At 43.8% G+C, this 25,258-nt stretch overlaps 2 protein-coding genes across 5 annotated transcripts in view; one reads left to right on the top strand and one right to left on the bottom strand.

Moving 5' to 3' along the window:
* pank4 (pantothenate kinase 4 (inactive)) overlaps positions 1-15,450 on the bottom strand; it is a 108,289-nt gene extending 92,839 nt beyond the window's left edge. For 3 of the 4 annotated variants that reach the window (XM_060909849.1, XM_060909850.1, XM_060909851.1), the window contains exons 1-4: positions 15,054-15,450; positions 4,810-4,904; positions 2,979-3,190; positions 2,708-2,891 (exon numbers count right to left, since the gene is read on the bottom strand). In XM_060909849.1, the coding sequence (XP_060765832.1) occupies positions 2,708-2,891; positions 2,979-3,190; positions 4,810-4,904; positions 15,054-15,171 (609 nt within the window). In that variant the 5' untranslated portion in view covers positions 15,172-15,450. The remainder of the gene's footprint in view (positions 1-2,707; positions 2,892-2,978; positions 3,191-4,809; positions 4,905-15,053) is intronic. The other variant, XM_060909848.1, reaches the window with a different exon arrangement.
* Positions 15,451-18,884: 3,434 nt separating this feature from the next.
* The window catches only part of rap1ab (RAP1A, member of RAS oncogene family b), a 57,349-nt gene continuing 50,975 nt past the window's right edge, over positions 18,885-25,258 (top strand). Inside the window, exon 1 of the mRNA XM_060909852.1 lies at positions 18,885-19,115. The gene's annotated coding sequence lies outside the window, so the exon portion shown is untranslated. The remainder of the gene's footprint in view (positions 19,116-25,258) is intronic.

Raw genomic sequence — 25,258 nt, 5'->3', positions numbered from 1 at the left:
ATAGGTTATAGAAGGTGATAAATTTGTCGCTGTTCTTGCTCTCAAATTAGCTTGTTAGCGCCGCTGATCTGAACTCCTAATCACTGCCAAACAATGGGAAAGGTGTTGATTCCTGCGCAGATGTCAACATGACAGCGCGCAGTGATACCGAGGGAGAGAAAATAGTGCCAAGCGATTTCGAGGTCTGACTTTTTATTTGGCAACGGTTTTGTGATGCAAATATATCACTCTTTTGAACACATACTGTTTTGAGACGAAAAACGTTTTACTTTCGTGACCCCAACAAACTTGCCGGACTACTTTCATCTGGACCAAAACTGGACAAGAACTGGACTCCCAGGATGCTGTCAGGGGTAAGTCAGTGTGTTTGCACGACACTATTGATGGGGATGCCATACAGATTCATGTCAAAAATCCCGAACTATCCCTTTAAGTAATGAACTTGGGTACTTTGTCCACCTCTGGCATATGTTGATCACCTGTAAAGTGCAAATCACATTCCTGACGGAGCTCATTTGCAGCCGGTAATCGGCTGTTTCAGTGTCACCTGCAAAAATCCAATCACGTTTTAGAAAAGAAAAGAAAAAACATCCACTTTCGAAGCTGCTTCATAGTAACGAGTAACGAGGACCTTGATAGAAATGTAGTGGAGTGAAAAGTACGATATTTGCCTTTCAAATGTAGTGAAGTTAGTCATAAGTTTCCAAAAAAAAAAAATACTCAAGTAAAGTACACATACTCAAAAAGCGTACTTAAGTACAGTACTCAAGTAAATGTACAACCCCGATTCCAAAAAAGTTGGGACAAAGTACAAATTGCAAATAAAAATGGAATGCAATGATGTGGAAGTTTCAAAATTCCATATTTTATTCAGAATAGAACATAGATGACATATCAAATGTTTAAACTGAGAAAATGTATCATTTAAAGAGAAAAATTAGGTGATTTTAAATTTCATGACAACAACACATCTCAAAAAAGTTGGGACAAGGCCATGTTTCCCACTGTGAGACATCCCCTTTTCTCTTTACAACAGTCTGTAAACGTCTGGGGACTGAGGAGACAAGTTGCTCAAGTTTAGGGATAGGAATGTTAACCCATTCTTGTCTAATGTAGGATTCTAGTTGCTCAACTGTCTTAGGTCTTTTTTGTCGTATCTTCCGTTTTATGATGCGCCAAATGTTTTCTATGGGTGAAAGATCTGGACTGCAGGCTGGCCAGTTCAGTACCCGGACCCTTCTTCTACGCAGCCATGATGCTGTAATTGATGCAGTATGTGGTTTGGCATTGTCATGTTGGAAAATGCAAGGTCTTCCCTGAAAGAGACGTCGTCTGGATGGGAGCATATGTTGCTCTAGAACCTGGATATACCTTTCAGCATTGATGGTGTCTTTCCAGATGTGTAAGCTGCCCATGCCACACGCACTAATGCAACCCCATACCATCAGAGATGCAGGCTTCTGAACTGAGCACTGATAACAACTTGGGTCGTCCTTCTCCTCTTTAGTCCGAATGACACGGCGTCCCTGATTTCCATAAAGAACTTCAAATTTTGATTCGTCTGACCACAGAACAGTTTTCCACTTTGCCACAGTCCATTTTAAATGAGCCTTGGCCCAGAGAAGACGTCTGCGCTTCTGGATCATGTTTAGATGTGGCTTCTTCTTTGAACTATAGAGTTTTAGCTGGCAACGGCGGATGGCACGGTGAATTGTGTTCACAGATAATGTTCTCTGGAAATATTCCTGAGCCCATTTTGTGATTTCCAATACAGAAGCATGCCTGTATGTGATGCAGTGCCGTCTAAGGGCCCGAAGATCACGGGCACCCGGTATGGTTTTCCGGCCTTGACCCTTACGCACAGAGATTCTTCCAGATTCTCTGAATCTTTTGATGATATTATGCACTGTAGATGATGATATGTTCAAACTCTTTGCAATTTTACACTGTCGAACTCCTTTCTGATATTGCTCCACTATTTGTCGGCGCAGAATTAGGGGGATTGGTGATCCTCTTCCCATCTTTACTTCTGAGAGCCGCTGCCACTCCAAGATGCTCTTTTTATACCCAGTCATGTTAATGACCTATTGCCAATTGACCTAATGAGTTGCAATTTGCTCCTCCAGCTGTTCCTTTTTTGTACCTTTAACTTTTCCAGCCTCTTATTGCCCCGTCCCAACTTTTTTGAGATGTGTTGCTGTCATGAAATTTCAAATGAGCCAATATTTGGCATGAAATTTCAAAATGTCTCACTTTCGACATTTGATATGTTGTCTATGTTCTATTGTGAATACAATATCAGTTTTTGAGATTTGTAAATTATTGCATTCTGTTTTTATTTACAATTTGTACTTTGTCCCAACTTTTTTGGAATCGGGGTTGTACTTCGTTACTGTCCACCTACGCACACAAGGGTAAAGAAAATCCGTCTGTCTGAAACTTTTATAAACCTGGCGGAAATTTTAATATGGTTTGGCTTACAAAAACATTTACATCCAACTATACGAAACGTTTCACGAATAAGGTGCTAAATAATGTTTGGATAATGACTTTTACTTGTATTTGAATGATTATTTATGGTGTGTCTATACGAAATGGCGCTCGTGTGCGTTCCTGATCACCTCTAAAACTGATCTGAGCCGAATTCGAACCTATCCTCCTGAGACAGCTGTTAACACCAGGTTAATAACCGCGTCATAGCTGTTACCTTGACGATGGAAACTCCAGAGCCGATGTTGACCAGGAGATAAGGGAAGATGTCCGGGTGTGTGTTCTGGAAGCGAAATTCCGGGTCGGCGTGCTTTGCGTAAACAAAAGCCTCGTGAGGGATATTCTTCAGCACGAAATTACAGCCCTTGATAAGACACGACATCTCGTCCTCTTTGTCCACTCTGTGAAGAGAGACATAAAATCAATCAGAAGCTCCAGACATACTGTACGGCAGCTTGGTATGTTTGTGCTTTCAATTCCCCTCGCACTTGAGTTTTAACTTCTTCTCAATCAGGTCTTTGAACTTGTACGCTCCTCCTCCGGTAGCCTTGATAACTTTGGTTTCCGTGTTCACCAGGTGGTCTTTAATGAAATCCAGGCAGGTTTCGATGTACCGGTTCTCGAACTTGATGAAGTGGAGCCGAGCCGTGATCTCCTCCTGGACCGAGATCTCGTACAGAGGGTCTCCTTCGGTTTCGTTCTACACCGACAAAATGAAGCACAACACAGTTCATCTGTCAGACGTAATAACAGACAGGAGATTTTCACACAAGTCCTAAAAGTAGATAAAGAGAACCCAGTTAAACAAATGAGACAAAAATATTATACTTGGTCATTTATTTATTGAGGAAAATGATCCAATATTACATATCTGTGAGTGGCAAAAGTATGTGAACCTCTAGGATTAGCAGTTAATTTGAAGGTGAAATTAGAGTCGGGTGTTTTCAGTCAATGGGATGACAATCAGGTGTGAGTGGGCACCCTGTTTTATTTAAAGAACAGGGATCTATCAAAGTCTGATCTTCACAACACATGTTTGTGGAAGTGTATCATGGCACAAACAAAGGAGATTTCTGAGGACCTCAGAAAAAGTGTTGTTGATGCTCATCAGGCTGGAAAAGGTTACAAAACCATCTCTAAAGAGTTTGGACTCCACCAATCCACAGTCAGACAGACTGTGTACAAATGGAGGAAATTCAAGACCATTGTTACCCTCCCCAGGAGTGGTCGACCAGCAAAGACCAAGAGCAAGGCGTGTAATAGTCGGCGAGGTCACAAAGGACCCCAGGGTAACTTCTAAGCAACTGAAGGCCTCTCTCACATTGGCTAATGTTAATGTTCATGAGTCCACCATCAGGAGAACACTGAACAACAATGGTGTGCATGGCAGGGTTGCAAGGAGAAAGCCACTGCTCTCCAAAAAGAACATTGCTGTTCGTCTGCAGTTTGCTAAAGATCACGTGGACAAGCCAGAAGGCTACTGGAAAAATGTTTTGTGGATGGACGAGACCAAAATAGAACTTGTTGGTTTAAATGAGAAGTGTTATGTTTGGAGAAAGGAAAACACTGCATTCCAGCATAAGAATCTTATCCCATCTGTGAAACATGGTGGTGGTAGGATCATGGTTTGGGCCTGTTTTGCTGCATCTGGGCCAGGACGGCTTGCCATCATTGACGGAACAATGAATTCTGAATTATACCAGTGAATTCTAAAGGAAAATGTCAGGACATCTGTCCATGAACTGAATCTCAAGAGAAGGTGGGTCATGCAGCAAGACAACGACCCTAAGCACACAAGTCGTTCTACCAAAGAATGGTTAAAGAAGAATAAAGTTAATGTTTTGGAATGGCCAAGTCAAAGTCCTGACCTTAATCCAATCGAAATGTTGTGGAAGGACCTGAAGCGAGCAGTTCATGTGAGGAAACCCACCAACATCCCAGAGTTGAAGCTGTTCTGTACGGAGGAACGGGCTAAAATTCCTCCAAGCCGGTGTGCGGGACTGATCAACAGTTACCGCAAACGTTTAGTTGCAGTTATTGCTGCACAAGGGGGTCACACCAGATACTGAAAGCAAAGGTTCACATACTTTTGCCACTCACAGATATGTAACATTGGATCATTTTCCTCAATCAATAAATGACCAAGTATAATATTTTTGTCTCATTTGTTTAACCGGGTTCTCTTTATCTACTTTTAGGACTTGTGTGAAAATCTGATGATGTTTTAGGTCATATTTATGCAGAAATGTAGAAAATTCTAAAGGGTTCACAAACTTTCAAGCACCACTGTATACGACAGATGAAGTGTAGAGATCGTACCTGAAAGCTCGTCTTGGCCGTATGATCGAACGATCTCACTTTGGCCACTTTGTGCTGTACAGTGGAGTAATACGCCAGCTTTGTCAACGAGCCACCTATTAAAGGAAAAATGCCATCACGGCGACATTCATACGACGTATCTGTGCTGGGACGACTTAGAAAATATCTCTTTAAAAAAATAAAATAAAACCTTGATCATAACAACTTCAAGATGCGATTCGTTTTAGTCCGGACCTGTACATATAACCTGGACGTTATGTCGAACATGATAAAATACAATGGGTTAAGTCATGGAGAAGCCATGGCCTAATGGTTAGAGAAGCAGCGGCAGCTTTGGGGCCAAAAGGTCACCAGTTCGATTCCCTGGACCAGCAGGAATGGCTGAAGTGCTCTTGAACTGCTCCCCAGGCTGCTCTGGATAAAAGCATCTGCTAAATGCATGTAATGGAATGAAAGAACCGTGGACAGATCCCACTGGTCAAATGTGACTCCGATACAAGTGAAAGTTCTCCAGTCAAATTTTTACTTAAGTTAAAGTACTTGCTTTTAAAAATACTTAAGTATTAAAAGTATATTTTCTGTCAACGCGTCGTTGTATTATTGCCACAACGCTTACAAAACCTAACGCCGTTACCGAAGACCATGCTGTGCCATCATGGTGGTTTAATGTCAAGCTAGCTAGCCAGTGAAGCTCCACCTGACATGCTAGCAAACTCTTTTCAAACTCAAAACCATATTGTGTAGCTAACGCTACTAGAAAAGAAAGATTTCTACATTCTGTTTATCTGGCAAGATTATGCTAAAACATATTTCTGAAACGACTTCAGATAAGTTAATGTTATTCATGTTAGCGTAACTCCATTTCTACATGCTAACTAACAATGTCCAAGTTAACTAGCTGTGTGTTAAAGGTCCCATGGCATGAAATTTTCACTTTCTGAGGTTTTTTAACGTTAAAACGAGTTCCTCTGACCTTCTTAAGTCACCCCAGTGGCTAGAAATTTCATAATGTGTAAACCAAACTATGCCCAACATTTGAGAATGGCGCGTCAAAACGGCGCGTTGAGAAGCTCTTCCCTTTACTACGTCAGCAAGGGAGATGATCCCCACGCCCCCCCCTCTGGATTCCCACCCACTGTATGGATTGCCCCGCCCAGTTGTAGTGAGGAGACCATAGAGGACACAACAACATGGCATCACCTAAGCGAGCGAAACATGGAAATTGCGCTGTACATGGATGTGACAACACAGAAAAGAGTCTGTTTTTACTGCCGACGGGAGAGCCCCTGAAGACGCAGTGGCTTAATTTTATTTACTCCAATAATACGCCGTCGAGTCTACCTAAGACGGTGTATGTTTGTCGGAAGCATTTTCCTGAGGAATGTTTCCACAACTTGGGACAGTACAGGGCAGGTTTTGCACATCAACTGTCACTGAAGCCTGGGTCCGTACCAAGCATCCCTGCCGCATCAGCAACAAACACCGAACAAGTAAGTGTATAACTGTTAAGTCGTTTTGCCGTGTTTTAAAATCGGTGCGTTAGCCTAGCAATGGCTACATTAGCTGTGCAGCTAACCGCTTCCTGCAGTTAGCCAGGTACTCTGCGCTACAAAACTAAAGAGCATGCAGCATGCTCTGTTAAACTGAGTTTAGTCTGGAAATTGACTGTAACTTATGAGCTTATGTTTGACTATTGCTCCGCAATGCATGTCTTCTGTTGGATAAGCGATATGTTGCTGTAGTTGCTGCTTCTATCCTCTTTGGTTATGGAGTGCGTGTTCAAGCCTAGGGTATTATACGTTCGTAAACTACCACTCCGAACACTCTCACTCTCTGTTCTCTGTGTCACGTTGAGTTTACGAAAGGAGTCCGAGGGAGAACGGGGTTTTGTCTTAGCAGCGTAGCTACAGGCGCTGATAGCAGCGAGTATGTGTGTGCGCAGCTTGGTCAAGCCCCTCCCCCTCCCCCCATGGCCCGCCCCCACCCTCTACCCTTCCCCGCCTCCTGCTTCTCATTAGCAAAACGACGCACTGGGAAAAGCGCTGAAATGGCGCTTTCTCCCAGGAGGCTATATTTACATGCCAAGGGTTCATTTCGAGAAAGGCTGCAGATATAACATCCGGAAACCTCCACGAGCCCGTTTAAAGCATCAACAAACCACCATGCCATGGGACCTTTAACGTTAGCCGTGGACAAGGCTACAGCAACTTGGCGGGCAAATCCATAGAAAGTCATTTGACTAACCAGACTGCACAGCTATTGCAACGTTATCGCTCGCTCTAAAAGCACAGACAGCTTCGTTGCAAGCTTTCTCTTGGAATAAAACGTTTATATCCCTCAATATGCTCTCGCAGGTTGGACGGTGAGTTTTTGTAGGCCGTGATGTGGTTCGTTTTAGGCAAACAAAGCAAACAATTAAAACGAAACGACTCTAATCCTTTCAGAAAACTGAAACATGGGTTCTAGGTAAAGCCATGGGTGCGTGTGTATTCCCCAGAAGAACCGCCTCCTTCCGTTCTGCCATCAACTGATCGTGTTCAAATAGCACTGCTGAGAAATCACTGAACTTGATTTTATTCAGTCTATGGACGTGACGTGACCCTAGTGATTACTGATCGGCTGTCTCGGTGTCACCTGCGAAAAACCAATCATGAAAACCGTGGACAGGGCACTCTGACTGGTCTCCAGCTACGCATCAAACTGCGATAACCAGATAGGCGAGCCTTCACTCCCAACACGCATCGATGAGACTTCAACACCCATAACCCTGTCGCCGGTTCACCGGTTGTCCTTCCTTGGACCACTTTTGCTCGGTAGTAACCACTGCGTACCAGGAACGCCCCACAAAACCCGCTGTTTTGGAGATGCTCAGACCCAATCATCTAGCATCACAGTTTGGCCCTTGTCAAAATCGCTCCTTATGTTTGCCCAGGTGTCTCCCATAACCCGGTACGGAAAGTATGAACCGGAACGGGACGCTACATTACAATAACGTTCCGTTTTCTAAATATTCAGGGGTTTCATACTTAACATGTTGTACTCACTATCATGTATTCTTTGATATTCCAGTATTATTATTATTATATCCCGTCACGTTTTATTAACGTTATATTCACGATATTTTCAATCGAAATTGATCTAAAAGCCCGGAACTCCAATTACGGAATATAAGCCAGTACCTCACTGGGCAGCGACAGCCTGCGACTAGTTGGAGACACAACAATTGCAATAAAATATGCGAATTAGCAACAATTTTCACTTGGAATCACACTGAATTGATATTCGCATATTTTACCGCAATTGTTGTGTCTCTAACTAGTCGCAGGCTGTCGCAGCCCAGTGAGATACACTCACACTTCCTGTCTCAACTCGCACTTCCTGTCTCACGGAAACTGACTTGAGAAGGGTTCGCGACGACTTTGCGACACCAGCGATGCATTTGCGGCTATTTTGAGAGAAATTTTGTCGCACGAATTTTTTGAACATGTTCAAAATTTCAGCGACGAAGGAACGACACTTTGCGACTCATGCGAGGAAATTGAGAAGCCCCGCGAATGTTTCAAGAGACTTTTGAAACTCTCTCACGAACGACGTTCGCAATTTGTCGCAAGCTGTCGCAGCCCAGTGAGATACTACCCTCACCTCGGCATGACGTCACAAAGAAATCCCGTGTGGCGGAACGAGCGCCATCTCGAGTAAAATGTGGTTTCGGACTGATTGTGAAAACGTGAGTCATAAAACAGAAGCACAGATGAAAAAAGATAAGAACTTGAAATGTATACAATGTCAGCTGAAGAAACGAAAAGGTAGAGGTAGAGGCAAGATATTGTAAAATAGATGAATAAATAGTAGTTAAGTTATACAGTGGGGAAAACAAGTATTTGATCCCTTGCTGAGTTTGTTGGTTTACCCACTAAGAAAGACTTGATCCGTCTGTAATTTTAATGGTAGGTGTATTCTAACATGTGGAGACAGAATATCACAAAGAAAATCCAGAAAATAACTTTTAAATATCTATATTAATTTATTTGTATTTTATTGAGAAAAAGAAGTATTTGATCCCCTAGTAACCATCAAGAGTTTTTGTTAATACAGACAAGTTAGACTCTCCAAATTACCTTGTCACCTAAATTGAAGACACCTGATATCACTAATGACTTGTATAAAAGCCACCTGGCCACAGAATCAATCAGTTTGTCAGACTCCAAACTCTCCAACATGGGAAAGACTAAAGAGCTTTCTGTGGATTTAAGGGAGAAGATTGTAGACCTGCACAAGACCGGTATGGGCTACAGAACCATTAGCAAGAAACTGGGCATTAAGGTGACAACTGTTGGTGCAATTGTGCGCAAGTACAAGACTCACAACATGATCATCAATCGACCTAGGTCTGGGGCTCCAAACAAGATCTCACCTCGTGGGGTTTCCAGGATCATGAGAACGGTGAGAAATAGACCTAATACAACACGGGCAGAGTTAGTGGATGATCTTAAAGCAGCTGGGATCACAGTCACCAAGCAAACAGTTGGTAACACTTTACACCGCAATGGTCTAACATCTTGCAGTGCTCGCAAAGTACCCCTGCTTAAGAAAGCACATGTGCAGGCCCGCCTGAACTTTGCCAATGAACATCTGAATGACTTGGAGAGTGACTGGGAGAAGGTGTTATGGTCAGATGAGACCAAAATTGAGCTCTTTGGCATCAATTCAACCCGTCGTGTCTGGAGGGAGAGACATGTTGCTTATGACCCCAAGAACACCATCCCCACTGTCAAGCATGGAGGTGGTAACATTATGCTTTGGGGGTGTTTTTCTGCACAGGGCACAGGGCTGCTTCACCGTATCAATGGGAGGATGGACGGAGCCATGTACCGTAAAATCCTAAGTGAAAACCTCCTTCCCTCTGCCAGGAAGCTTAAAATGGGTCGTGGATGGGTCTTCCAGCAGGATAATGACCCAAAGCATACAGCCAAGGCAACCAAGGAATGGCTGAAGAAGAAACATATCAAGGTCATGGAGTGGCCCAGCCAGTCTCCAGACCTGAATCCTATAGAAAATCTATGGAGAGAGCTGAAGCTCAGAGTTGCCAAGCGACAGCCACGGAATCTTGATGATTTAGAGGTCATTTGCAAAGAAGAGTGGACCAAAATTCCTCCTAATATGTGCAGAAACCTGGTCATCAACTACAAAAAACGTCTGACCTCTGTGCTTGCTAATAAGGGGTTTGCCACAAAGTACTAAGTCCTTTTGGCAAGAGGGTTCAAATACACCTACCATTAATATTACAGACTGATCGAGTCTTTCTTAGTGGGTAAACCAACAAAATCAGCAAGGGATCAAATACTTGTTTTCCCCACTGTATGTTCTGACAAACAATAGGCTATATTTTGTTTTTCTTCTAACTTTATTTATCATACGTGACGGGACGGGTTCATATATTAAGGCGGGATGACTAATGTAAGTACCGATTTATAAAATGGTGGACGTGACGGATGTCTTTGTGAAACTGGAACAAAAAAGGTAAGGTTATGTAAATAAACGTCACAAAAGTGGTTTTGCAGGACGGAACACTTGTTATACTTGGGATGGAACAGCATATAAAAAACCCGGAAGCCAAATATATACGTTATTTACCAGCTGGGAGGTCCGTATCGTGAAATGCCGTGACCGAGGTCTTGAAAGTACTGAGCGAGGCCCTCTGGGCCGAGGTCAGTATTCAAGGCCGAGGTCACGGTATTTCACCATACGGACCGACCTTAAGCTGGTAAATAATATATTTATTTTTTTCTTTACCAAATTCTAACAGAAAACGAGAGCGCCCGAAAGGGAAAACCGAGCCGAGCCGCCATTTTGAATCCTCATTCACGGCTGTAATGCAAATGGCTTCCTCCTCGGTATACAAGTGCACTTCCATGGCAGGAAAAAAAAACTACATTTTGCCGCCTATGTAGTCCCCTATTTATACAAAATTGAGTCATTCAGGATTCAGCCATGTTTTTGCTTGGCGTTAGCAACAGTTACAGGTTTTTAGCTTTCTCCTGAAATGTTTTCTTTTATTTCTTCTTCCTCAGGGTAGTAAAACTCGCTTTCGCTGTGAACACTGTCGTTATCGCTATCCATGCTATAAAATTAATGCTATTCTCCTGAGAAATGCTGGCAAAAATGTATAAGATTTTTGATAATCGTATAAATAAATCTTATTAAAAAAAAGATAAAATGTTGACAAAAAATGCTACCATGTTTGTTGTTGTTATGAACGAGCGAGTCGCCAGAGATCCGTAACCGGGGTCTGTAACTGGGGTCCGTACCGTAGGATAAGGACCCGCTCGCCAGCCAATCAGAGCGCAGGATTTGGACCGTGAAAAAAATAAAAGAAATTATTTTTTCGCGGCCTGGTTTCCATCAAATCGTGCGCTCTGATTGGCTTGCGAGCGGTCTGGAATCCGGTTATGGACCTTTGGCGACTTGCTTGTTCACAACAACAACAAACATAGCAACAATTTTTTGTCAACATTTATTTTCGCATTTCTCAGTATAATAGCATTAATTTTACAGCGTGGATAGCGATAACGACAGTGTTCACAGCGAAAGCGAGTTTTACTACCCTGAGGAAGAAGAAATGAAAGAAAACATTTCAGGAGAAAGCTAAAAACCTGTAACTGTTGCTAACGCCGAGCAAATCCAGCAGTTTATTGAGGAGCAAAAGGCAGAAAATACAACGAAAAAGACGACCTACGACCTCAATGTCTTTGGGAAGTTCTATCGAAACCTGAATGAAGGTCGAAAGGTGGAAGACAGGCCAGGCGAAGAACTGAACATGTTGCTGTGCAACTTTTTCATGTCCAGTACAAAGAAAAACGCCCATGTGTACGAGCCATCCTCGCTCACGTCTTTCCAGAGAAGTATCCAGCGCTATCTGAATCAGGTTTATTCTAAATATGGTTACCCTTTCGGGCGCTCTCATTTTATGTTAGAATTTGGTAAAGAAAAAAATAAATATATAATTTACCAGCTGGGAGGTCCGTATTGTGCAATACCGTGACCGAGATCTTGAAAATACTGACCGAGGCCCAGATCAGTATTTTCAAGACCTTGGTCACGGTATTTCACGATACGGACCTCCCAGCTGGTAAATTATATATATACACATACTCACACACAGTGGTATGCAAAAGTTTGGGCACCCCTGGTTAAAATTGCTGTTACTGTGAACAGTTAAGCAAGTTGAAGATGAAATGATCTCCAAAAGGCATAAAGTTAAAGACGACTCATTCCCTTTATATTTTAAGCAAAAACAATTTTTTTTTTAATTTTCATCTTTTACATTTTCAAAATGACAAAAAAGGAAAAGGGCCCGAAGCAAAAGTTTGGGCACCCTGCATGGTTAGTACCTAGTAACGCCCACTTTGGCAAGTATCACAGCTTGTAAACACTTTTTGTAGCCGGCTAATAATCTTTCAGTTCTTACCTGGGGGATTTTCACACATTCGTCCTTGCAAAAGGCTTCCAGTTCTACAAGTTTCTTGGGCTGTCTTGCATGCACTGCTCTTTTGAGATCTATCCACAGATTTTCAATGATGTTTAGGTCAGGGGACTGTGAGGGCCCGGGCAAAACCTTCAGCTTGTGCCTCTTGAGGTATTCCATTGTAGATTTTGAGGTGTGTTTTGGATCATCGTCTTATTGTAGGACCCGTCCTCTTTTTAACTTCAACTTTTTTACAGATGGTGTGATGTTTGCTTCCAGAGTTTGCTGGTATTTATTCGAATCCACGCTTCCCTCGACCAATGAAATGTGCCCTGTGCCACTGGCTGCAACACAACCCCGAAGCATGATGGATCCACACCCATGCTTCAGAGTTGGAGAGGTGTTCTTTTCCTGGAATTTGGCACACTTTTTTCTCCAAACATGCCTTTGCACATTGTGGCCAAAAAGTTCTATTTTGATTTCATCAGTCCACAGGACTTGTTTCCAAAATGCATCAGGATTATTTAGATGTTCATTTGCAAACTTCAGATGCTGAATTTTGTGGCTAGGACGCAGGAACGGTTTTCTTCTGATGACTCTCTCATGAAGGTCATATTTGTTCAGGTGTCGCTGCATAGTAGAACAGTGCACCACCACTCCAGGGTCCGCTAAATCTTTCTGAAGGTCTTTTGCAGTCAAACAGGGGTTTTTATTTGCCTTTCTAGCAATCCAACGAGCAGTTCTTTCAGAAAGTTTTCTTTATCTTCCAGACCTCACCTTGATCTCCACTGTTTCTGTTAACTGCCATTTCTTAATAACATTACGATCTGAGGAAACAGCTACCTGAAAACACTTTGCTATGTTCTTGTAGCCTTCTCCTGCTTTGTGAGCATCAATTATTTTATTATTCAGAATGCGAGGGAGTTGCTTAGAGGAGCCCATGGCTGTTGATTTTCGGGACAAGTTTGAGGAGTCAGAGAATTTATACAGCTTTGAAATGTGCATCATCTGACCTTTCCTAACGAAGAATTTGAACAAGCCACAGCTCAATAAGCTAATTAAGGTCTGGAACGTTGGTAAAAGTTACCTGAGAACTCAACTGTATTGGGGTGCCCAAACTTTCCCATGGTGTTCCTTTTCTTTTTTCACTCTCCAATTGTACAAAACAAAAATAATACACAAATCTTGTAGAAAATGCTGAAAAGAAATGTCTCGTTTTTACCTTTATGCCTTTTGGTGATCAGTTCATCTTCTGCTCACTTAACTATTCACAGTAACAGACATTTTCAGTAAGGGTGCCCGAACTTTTGCATGCCACTGACACCATGTGAAAACACGTGATGGTATTGTTCTGTCCCGGGTTATGGGAGATGCGTTTGCTCATTTTTCCTGCTTCCAAAGAACTGACTGTTCTGTTGCTGACTAATACAGTATATATACACACACACACACACACACATATATATATATATATATATATATATATATATATATATATATACAGGGCGTCTCAAAAAAATGTACTCACACTTTAACTGTCCCTAACATGCTGCGTTTTTTGTGTTGCAAGTGTAATTAATTAATCACAGCATGGACTTCTTTTTGTGGGGATATCTCAAAGACAAAGTTTATCGCACCAAACCAAGAACAACTGATGCATTGAAATTGAAAGACAATGTCGCGATATTCCTAATGACCTGTTTCGTGACGTTTGCGAACCCCTTGGTGCGCGTTATCAGCGTTGTCTGGACAATAATGGTCATCAATTTGAACATTTGCGAACATGATTCTTCAATTACATTTGTCTTCTGTATTCGAAGCTATTCCATTTCACTCTATGTTCATAAATAAAGGTTTTCTCGTCATTCAAAGTGTGAGTACATTTTTTTGAGACACCCATGGTGGCACGGTGGTGTAGTGGTTAGCACTGTCGCCTCACAGCAAGAAGGTCCGGGTTCGAGCCCCGTGGCCGGTGTGAATGGTTGTCTGTGTCTATGTGTCAGCCCTGTGATGACCTGGTGACTTGTCCAGGGTGTACCCCGCCTTTCGCCCGTAGTCAGCTGGGATAGGCTCCAGCTTGCCTGCGACCCTATAGAAGGATAAAGCGGCTAGAGATAATGAGATGAGATGAGATATATATATATATATATATATATATATAATCTCCCACCCCTTGACAGGTGCCATTGTGATGAGATAATCCAGGTTATTCGCTTCCCCTGTCAGTGGTGTTAATGATTATTGCTGATCAGCTGTCAGTGGTGTTAATGATTATTGCTGATCAGCTGTCAGTGGTGTTAATGATTATTGCTATATGTTCCACTGTTACTGCCCTGGCAGTGTCGCCCTGTGACGTCAGTGCAGGACACAATCACTACCTTGTCACAGAAATACAGCACAAACAACCAAATTAGCACCAGAGTCACTAAACACATCACATACTTCTATAAAAACCCATATGAAATAAAGTTTCAGGGTGAAGTTTTATTATATTATATTACTGTTGTTATTACTACATATTACAACTCATGTGACTAGCTAGCTAGTAACAAGGACGTGCTGTACTAACCTCACAAATATTCAACATTATTATTATTATTATTATTATTATTATTAAAAACTGTGTGTAAGTGTTCCGGTGTTGGTCCCTGATGAGCAGGAAAGCTTTGGCTCGAACTCTGAACTTCTGCAGCGTTGCTAACCTTCAGCTAGTCAGTTAGTTAGCAGCTAGCAAGTGTTTGTTTTCAAACAAAGTAAACAGAAGAATTGAGTTTAATACCTATATCTATTGCGAACCTCTTAGCATTTTCCAGATTGCGAAAGATTTCATCCGGAGGAAGGGTTATGCTTTTATCCATGCTGTGTGAGCCGCAGTCACTGCCTCCGTCCGTCGCCATCTTCCGCACACTTGTTTTGACCAACAAGCGCAAGTCGCATACTAGACTACTAACTAGTATGAAAAAATAGTGCGCATCCAGGCGACTCCAGCAGCAGTGGCGAGGGGTCTTACCACACTTCTTAGTACGCAAGTGTGCAGGGTAGCACTTGGGTCAGAAACCGAGCCTTCCAAGTGCGCTGTCAACTCTTCAAAATAAAAGTCACGGGGAATAAAGTCGCTAATGAAAGTGTTAAACAAGTCTAATGAATACTTCACTGATGCAACATGTGCGAATGTTCTTACTCTGAAAGAAAGAAAGAAAGAAAGAAAGAAAGAAAGAAAGAAAGAAAGAAAGAAAGAAGACAGTGAAAGAAAGAAACAAACGAAGAGAGGAAAAAGAAAGTAAAAGAAAAAGAATGAATGGAGAAAGAAAGAAATGAAATGAAAAAAGGAAGAGAAAGAAAGAGATAAAGGAGAGTGAAAGAAAGAAAGAAATGAAAAAAGAAAGTGAGCGAGAAGACAGTGAAAAAAGAAACAAACAAAAACAAAGAAGAGAGGGAAAGGAAAGTGAAAGAAAGAAAGAAAGAAAGAAAGAAAGAAATGAAAAAGGAAGAAAAGAGAGAAAGAAAGAAAGAACAGAGAGAGAAAGAAGAGTGAAAGAAAGAAAGAGATAAAGGAGAGTGAAAGAAAGAAGAGAAAGAAAGAAGCAAACAAAGTTAATGAAAAAAGAAAGTGAAAGAGAGAGAGAAGAGAATGAAAAACAAACAAACAAACAGAGGGAAGTGAAAGTGAAAGAAAGAATGAATGGAGAGGGAAAGAAAGAAAGAAATGAAAAAAGGAAGGAAGAATGAAAGGAGAGAAAGAAAAGAGTGAAAGAAAAAGAAGCAAACAAAAAGGAAATGAAGAGAGAGAGAGAGAGAGAGAGAGAGAGAGAGAGAGTGCTGTCACATGATCCCAAACCCCATCTCTCTCTCTGTCTCTCCTCGCGCTTTCCCAGGATGAGCTGTAGGCGGAGCGGATAGTAACTGAGTCCCCCGGGCCGGGCTGGCTTTCCTGAATAATCAACGCCCCCGGCTCCGGCTGGCTGCCGCTAAACTCCTGACGGCGGGACTTTCAGAGGAATAAAACACTTCCGCCGGGGCTGTTCCGGGAGAGCCACCCACTTCGGGCTGAGAAGAGACCGACACTCCCTCCCGCCTTCTCTCCCTCCCTCACTCACTCACTCCCTCCCTCCTTCTCTCCCTCCCTCCTTCTCTCCCTCACTCCTTCTCACCATCCTTCTCTCACTCCCTCCCTCCTTCTCTCCCTCCCTCCTTCCCTCTCTCACTCACTCCTTCCCTCCCTCCCTCCCTCCTTCTCTCCCTCACTCCTTCTCTCCCTCCCTCCTTCACTCCCTCCCTCCCTCCTTCTCTCCCTCCCTCTCTCCCTGCTTCTCTCACTCCCTCGCTCCTTCTCTGCCTCACTCCTTCTCTCCATCCTTCTCTCACTCCCTCCCTCCTTCACTCCCTCCTTCTCTCTCTCCCTCCTTCCCTCCCTCACTCTCTCCCTCCCTCCCTCCTTCTCTCCCTCCCTCCCTCCCTCCTTTTCTCCCTCACTCCTTCTCTCCCTCCTTTTCTCTCTCACTCCCTCCCTCTCTCCCTCCTTCTCTCTCTCACTCCCTCACTCCTCTCCCTCCTTCACTCTCTCCCTCCTTCTCTCTCTCACTCCCTCCCTCCTTCTCTCTCTCACTCCCTCCCTCCTTCTCTCTCTCACTCCCTCCCTCCCTCCTTCTCTCCCTCACTCCTTCTCTCCCTCCTTCTCTCTCTCCCTCCCTCACTCCTTCTCTCTCTCACTCCCTCACTCCTTCTCTCCCTCCCTCCTTCTGTCCCTCCCTCCCTCCTTCTTTCCCTCACTCCTTCTCTCCCTCACTCCTTCCCTCCCTCCTTCTCTCCCTCACTCCTTCTCTCCCTCACTCCCTCCCTCCCTCCTTCTCTCCTTCCTTCTCTCTCTCTCCCTCCTTCTCTCTCTCACTCCTTCTCTCCCTCCCTCCTTCTGTCCCTCCCTCCTTCTTTCCCTCCCTCCCTCCCTCCCTCCCTCCTTCTTTCCCTCCCTCCCTCCCTCCCTCCCTCCTTCTTTCCCTCACTCCTTCCCTCCCTCACTCCTTCTCTCTCTCCCTCCTTCTCTCCCTCCCTCCTTCTGTCCCTCCCTCCTTCTTTCCCTCACTCACTCCTTCACTCCCTCCCTCCCTCCTTCTCTCCCTCTCTCACTCCCTCACTCCTTCTCTCCCTCCTTCTCTCCCCCCCTCTCTCTCTCTCACTCCTTCTCTCCCTCCTTCCTCTCTCCCTCCTTCTCTCCCCCCCCCCTCTCTCTCTCTCTCTCTCTCTCACTCCTTCTCTCCCTCCTTTCTCTCTCTCCCTCTCTCCCTCCCTCCCTCCCTCCCTCCTTCTCTCACTCCCTCCCTCCTTCACTCCCTCCTTCTCTCTCTCCCTCCCTCCCTCCTTCCCTCCCTCCTTCTCTCACTCCCTCCTTTTCTCCCTCACTCCTTCTCTCCCTCCTTTTCTCTCTCACTCCCTCCCTCTCTCCCTCCTTCTCTCTCTCACTCCCTCACTCCTCTCCCTCCTTCACTCCCTCCCTCCTTCTCTCTCTCACTCCCTCCCTCCTTCTCTCCCTCACTCCTTCTCTCCCTCCTTCTCTCTCTCCCTCACTCCTTCTCTCTCTCACTCCCTCACTCCTTCTCTCCCTCCCTCCTTCTGTCCCTCCCTCCCTCCTTCTCTCCCTCACTCCTTCCCTCCCTCCTTCTCTCCCTCACTCCTTCTCTCCTTCCTTCTCTCTCTCTCCCTCCCTCCTTCTCTCCCTCCCTCCTTCTGTCCCTCCCTCACTCCTTCTCTCCCTCCTTCTCTCCCTCCTTCTCTCCCTCACTCCTTCTCTCCCTCCTTCTCTCTCTCCCTCCCTCACTCCTTCTCTCTCTCACTCCCTCACTCCTTCTCTCCCTCCCTCCTTCTTTCCCTCACTCCTTCTCTCCCTCACTCCTTCCCTCCCTCCTTCTCTCCCTCACTCCTTCTCTCCCTCACTCCTTCTCTCCCTCCCTCCCTCCTTCTCTCTCCCTCCCTCCTTCTCTCTCTCACTCCTTCTCTCCCTCCCTCCCTCCTTCTGTCCCTCCCTCCTTCTTTCCCTCCCTCTTTCCCTCACTCCTTCCCTCCCTCACTCCTTCTCTCCCTCCTTCTCTCTCTCCCTCCTTCTCTCCCTCCCTCCTTCTGTCCCTCCCTCCTTCTTTCCCTCCCTCTTTCCCTCACTCCTTCCCTCCCTCACTCCTTCTCTCCCTCCTTCTCTCTCTCCCTCCTTCTCTCCCTCACTCACTCCTCTCCCTCCTTCCCTCCCTCACTCCTTCTCTCCCTCCTTCTTTCCCTCACTCACTCCTCTCCCTCCTTCACTCCCTCACTCCTTCTCTCCCTCCTTCTCTCCCCCCCTCTCTCTCTCCCTCCTTCTCTCCCCCCTCTCTCTCTCACTCCCTCACTCCTTCTCTCCCTCCTTTCTCTCTCACTCCTTCTCTCCCTCCTTCTCTCTCTCTCTCTCACACTTCCTCACTCACATCACCGCATTACTGATTAGTTTCCCATCGCAGCACGACACCATCACAGTCTCCCTCACTCCATCACCAGCACTTCCTGCCCCCTGAGAGTCCCCACAATGCACTGCGGCAGTTCTAGTGCACTAAAAGCGCACGCGGCTGTATTTGGGACACCACATATTTCCGTGTCCCAGAATTCCGCAGTACCGGAAGTGGTGTGGTTTAATGTCGGCTAAAAGCAGCGTTCGAGGCGCGGAGTGTCAGACGGGTTTCTGAGGCGGAGCTGCTTTGTGCAGAAATCCAAGTTGCAGCAGTTCTGCTGGGTGTGTGTGGGGAATGCGCCTGTGCTTTGGGCTAAAGGAGTGGTTTATTCGGTTTAAGTCTGAGACGAGGAGAATTCTGGGCTGGATAACAGGGTAGGTGAAGCTCACTCACTCACTCGCTAGCTAGCTCGCTCACTCACTCACTCACTAACGAGCTAGCTAACTCACTCACTAACCGGCTCACTAACTAGCTAACTCCCTCACTAGCTCACTCATTCACTAACTCACTAGCTAGCTCACTCATTCACTCACTAGCTCACTAACGAACTCACTCACTAGCTCACTCACTCACTAGTTAGCTTACTCACCCACTAACTCGCTAGCTCACTCACTCGCTCGCTCACTAGCTCACTCATTCACTCACTAGCTCACTAACTAGCTAGCTCACTAGCTACAGTAGCTAACTCGCTCGCTCACTAACGAGCTAGCTAACTCTCTAGCTCACTCACTAGCTAGCTCACTCACTCACTAGCTAGCTCACTCACTAGCTAACTCACTAGTTAGCTAGCTCACTTACTCACTAACTAGCTCGCTCACTCACTCACTCACTCACTAGCTAACTAGCTCGCTCACTAGCTCGCTCACTCACTAACTAACTAGCTCGCTCGCTCACTCGCTAGCTAACTTGCTTGCTCACTCACTAGCTCACTCACTCATTAGCCAGCATTCATTCATTCAGAGGTTTTAGTCTGTAAGGTTCTTTCTGTAAATAATTACAGCACCTAGTTAACCGTGTTAGCAGCTCTTAGTTCTTCTTAGCTGTGCTGCTCTGCTAGTTAACTCACTAAAAAGGTGAAATAGATTCCTGAGCATTTTGCTGTACACTGATCTGACTGAGTAAAGTTAGCTGGATAAAGCGGAAGTTGATTCTCTGCTATCAAAACCAGGATGACCTGGAGCTGTCCGGTAACATCAGCTTTCTCTCCCTCTTCTTTCTGGGAGACTTTTTTTGAACATCATGACTCACCTGGTGATGTTTTGTAAATGTTCCTCTTTCATTATCACTATCTCACCCTGTCCTGGTTTGATTAACAGCTTACTGTTATTGCTGTGCAGTTATAGGAAAATAATCAACCACAGAGTTACTCTTACCACACAGAGTTGATTATCTTCCTATAACAACATGCCTCAAGGTGCCATTAGGGTTTTACATTCATTAAATAATATGTTGTACTTTTTGTCCATGTATAGTTAGAGTTCATGTTCTGGAATGTCCATGAATGTAGTGTGTTCTTGTTCTTGCTTATGTTATAGCAGCTATAAACACTCATTCCATCCATCATCAGTGTCTCCCCCCCCTTTCTCTCTGTCTGCCTTTTAAACTAAGGAGACTCGGCTGGTTACTGAGACAACAAAACAAAAGACAACTGTGTTACAGAGAAAAGAGCACTTGTGTTCTTAAAGCTCTGACACGCACTATAGACTCCTTCCATAAATGTTAAATAAGCATCTCCGGGGGGGGGAGTTTCACCGTACTGGTGTTCTATAACCTTTTTCTCTTTTAGTGCATGATAGTTTTGGCACCCTTGACCTACTACTATTTAAACAAACTATCCTTTCCGTTTCTTACACTGACGTACACTCACTGTCCACTTTAACAGGATCTTGTTCTTGATTCTACGATTCCTGTTCCTGGCAGTGGAACCCAAACCTGATGCGGTGTTCTCCTGTTGCATGCTGAGATGCTTTTCTGCTCGCCACAGTTGTAAACAGCGATTTATATGAATTGCTATATCCTTCCTGGCAGAAAAGCTCGAACCAATCTGGCTGTTTTCCTCCGACCTCTCTGATCAACAAGGCGTTTCTCATTTCCACCCACAGAACTGTCGCTCACTCAATTTTTGTTTTTCGCACCATTCTGTGTAAACGCTCGAGGCTGTTTGTTTTTGTTTGTTTGTTTGTTTGTTGTGTGTGAAAACCCCAGGAGATCAGCAGTTTCTGAAATACTCAAAGCATCAAAAACATCTGGCTCAAACCAACACCCATGCCACAGTGAAAGAGTGTAACTTTCTGAGATCGCAATTTTTCCGATTCGGTTGTTTGAATGAAGTGGACTTTAGCTGAAGCTCTTGATTTGTATCTGTATGATGCTGCTGATTAGAGAACTGTAAAAACAAAATGGCAGGTGGATGTATGGGTGTTCCTAATAAAGCAGCCAGCGAATGTACACACGTGGTTTTTCAGTTGGTGAACATTAAGCAGCGTTTAGTGTCTCGGTACGGTCCTAGTAATGGGAATGGAAAGATTTACACCTGGATTTGTTACCTGTACCACGTAAAACCGCTTGTAAAACGTACTTGTAAGTAGATAGACACAGGTGCTCTAAACTCAGAGCAAGAGGCGTTCGCTTTTGAATACGTGATCATGTATACGGTATGAGATCCCACACGTACGTAGCCGCTGGGTGATGAAATACTCCACTTCTGTCACTTCAGCTTGAAAAAAAAACGGAAATGCGACCACACTTTCTAGATTCGCAGACCTCAGGGTTTTACCTGACATAACGACTCACTGAAGAGTCAGTAATTTGGTTATTTCTCTAATTGACTCATCAAGAGAAGAACAGACTAAGTGGAAACTTTTGGGGGAAAATCCGACGCTGATGTTTGATTTAATTAACCACCCTTGCTTTTTTTTAAGTAGATCTTTGAGAGCAGTTACATACGAGTTGCTTGTTTATAAATCAGCCTGTTTAAATTTGTATTCATTTCCTGTTGTGGGGAAAAAAAAGCACAGATTTGTTATCTTTCTATCCACGTAGACAAGATTATAATAAATAGTTTGGTAATGTTTCATTCAGTGTAGGATGGGATGTGGGTTTTTTTTTTCCTTTCCTTCCCCTCTCTCTCTGACCTTTCTGTGTTTAAACAGTGACAGTTATAATGTATGGGTAGTCCATATCTTTCTAAAGGACCAAAAGTAATTAGAGAATCATCTGTTCGGCTCTTCAACGGCCAGCCCTTCATCGTTTCACCTCCAAGTCAGCCGATCCAGAGCTGATTTCAAGCATAATGTTTGCATTGGGAATTTATTGCTGTTAACTGTCAATATGAAGTCCAAAGAGCTGTCACAGCCAATGAAGCAAGTCCCCGTCAAGCCGAAAAATTAATACAAACCCATCACAGAGGGCAAAAACATTACGTGAGCCCAAATCAACTTTTTGGTACATTCCTTTCAAGAAAGAACACACTGAGGAGCTCAGGAACTCCAAGAGACCCTGAAGAGCCCAGAAAACACCTGGAGTGGATGATGGAGGAATTCTTTCTTTCCTTGATGAAGTAAAACTCCTTCACAGCACTTGACCAGATCATGAGCATCCTCCAGGAGGTAGGTGTATCTGTGTCAGTCGACAAGCAAGAGAAGATTTCGGCAGAGAAAATACCACAAGATGTAAACCACTGGCCTGGCAAAGCTCAAAAACAGGAAGGCTCATGCAGAAAACGAACAAAAAGTAAGCTTGAGGGGGTAGTAAACTTTTTTTTTTTTTTTTGGTCCGCATGTTTTGTGTTTCATGACACATATTTGTAGCTGTACCTTGATGATGATGATAATGATTCATCCTGTTGGTGGATGTTGAGTCATTTGCTGTTTGAGCAATTCGATTGGGGAAGGTTGTCTTCGAACCCAAGAGTGGTCCGGGACGTTTTACAATCAGGGTACAAAGTTGGTGTCACAGGGGTTCAAAATTCAAATTGATTCAAACTGGTTCTTGTACCAGTTTTTAAGTGAAGGACAAGTTAAAGAACAGATTTCAGGTAATTTTTTGACGCGTGTATGGTAGTTTTGTGTAATCTGCTATAAGATAAAGAAGATTAAGTGTAGCTTTAAGCAGGGCTGGGAGAAACAAATGAAGTGATTCTCGGAAAGGATTTTTTTTTTTTGACAATTCAGAGTCCACTACTTCCATAGTGCTTTTAAATATAAGGCTGTAAGCTTTGTGTTAGTTGTCTTTAATATTTATGTCCCAATATCTTGACCACATTTTAGGATGAAAATAATTTTAGATATGTTATTTTATATTGAAAAATTAGCTGTCTCGGAGAGGACTTTTTTTTTTTTGACACAATTTTTCGTTTCTGTTTGAGAGTACGTCGTACGCTCAAACAGAGCGTACTGCTCTGAAGCGTACTGCCGCTTCTCACCAGAGCTTTTTTTTTTTTTTTTTTTTAAATTTTATTTTTCTTTCTTTTTCAGTTTTCATTATTAACCCTGCCGACAGTAGTCGGAGGGGTTATTATTTTCACCTGCGTCAGTGTGTGTGTGTGTGTGTGTGTGTGTGTGTGTGTGTGTGTGTGTCTGTCTGTCTGTCTGTCTGTGTGTCTGCAAGATATCTCAAGAACCAATGGATCGATTTGGACCAAATTTTGTACATGTGTTGCCAATCACCCAGGAAGGAAACCATTAAATTTTGGAGGTCAAAGGTCAAGGTCATGGCAGAGCTTCGAAATTTTCGCCCAATGTATTTTAATAGGGAAAAGGCAGGGTTTGCACTCGTTAGAGTGTCCCTGTCTAGTTTAATTTATTTTTTGTGTGGTTTGATGTTTGAGTGTTTTGTCCGCCGGTTGTGGTGTAGCTCCGGACCCAGTTTTGGGCGTCGGTTCCCTCCAGGCCTTGGTTCGCTGTGGGTGATGCCTGCGCTCCCAGCTGTGGACTGCAGTGAGCTCGTTGCTCATTTTACATCGTGGTTGACCAGCGCTCTGCGCTTTAACGCTTGGCGTGATGTTCCGAGTGATGTTGCTCGGTGGTGTTGCGGCGGCTGTGCAGGCGGTTTGGGACACGCCAGTGCTCTGCGTGGCGGAGCTTCTCTGCTCGCTTTGTGGATCCACGGCGTGGTGTTTGAGCGATGTGGCTGACGGCGGCGGTGCTGGAGATGTGGGTCTCGTTTTCGTGCGCCTTTTGGTGGGACTGTGGCTGCTACACCACTGGAATTACATCTTGACCCCTACTTGGTGGACTTTTTTTACTTTTATTTTTTTATTCATTTTTTTTTTTTCTTTGTCTATAATTGTAAAGCGTCCTTGTTTTTTTTTTTTTTTTTGAAAGGTGCTATATAAATTTATTATTAATTCCATACTAATTTGATCAAAATAGTCTGAACTTCCTGGCATTCAACATTAAAACTTCCATATGTTTCGAATGATATGGAACCAAATATTTGTTTTATGGTATAAAGAATGATTTCAGTGCATCCCTTTTGGAGCTACACTACCGTTCAAAAGTTTGGGGTCACCCAGACAATTTTGTGTTTTCCATGAAAAGTCACACTTTTATTTCCCACCATAAGTTGTAAAATGAATAGAAAATATAGTCGAGACATTTTTCTGGCCATTTTGAGCATTTAATCGACCCCACAAATGTGATGCTCCAGAAACTCAATCTGCTCAAAGGAAGGTCAGTTTTATAGCTTCTCTAAAGAGCTCAACTGTTTTCAGCTGTGCTAACATGATTGTACAAGGGTTTTCTAATCATCCATTAGCCTTCTGAGGCAATGAGCAAACACATTGTACCATTAGAACACTGGAGTGAGAGTTGCTGGAAATGGGCCTCTATACACCTATGGAGATATTGCACCAAAAACCAGACATTTGCAGCTAGAATAGTCATTTACCACATTAGCAATGTATAGAGTGCATTTCTGATTAGTTTAAAGTGATCTTCATTGAAAAGAACAGTGCTTTTCTTTCAAAAATAAGGACATTTCAAAGTGACCCCAAACTTTTGAACGGTAGTGTACCTGTGGTCAAAAAAGCACTTTTTCTAAATGGCACGAGTAATTTTGCTAAATATTGCCATACATTCACCAAAAATAACGTTATCGCCAATTTTTGTTTTTGCATGGTAAATAGAGCTATCACAGGGCTACAATAAACAACCAAGTTTATTTAGTCAAGCCTTTTGATATTGAAGATAATGTGTTAAATGTTTTTTTATGCTTGCGTACCCTGATTGTAAAACAACCCGTCCAGCAATCCAATCCCTGGTCCTCTCGAAAACGGTGGAGTTGGGTTTGATTCAACCTGCGTCAGGTGTTGAACCTGATTGGTTCAGATTGTCACGTTACTTACTGCTTCTTGGGGGGTGTTTTTCATGAAAAACGGGCATCTTGTCATCCTGCATGGCTTCTTGTCAAGTCTGCTTGTATACGAGGTCAGCGCTACGTTTGCCGATTTACTACAGGTACCCGAGGACATGCTGTGCATCCAAGAAGCAGGGTTCTAACCAGGCCTTTTCAGCAT

Source organism: Neoarius graeffei, chromosome 26 (assembly GCF_027579695.1).
Source record: "Neoarius graeffei isolate fNeoGra1 chromosome 26, fNeoGra1.pri, whole genome shotgun sequence".
Lineage (NCBI taxonomy): Eukaryota > Metazoa > Chordata > Actinopteri > Siluriformes > Ariidae > Neoarius > Neoarius graeffei.
This window is presented reverse-complemented; position numbering and strand designations above follow the sequence as displayed.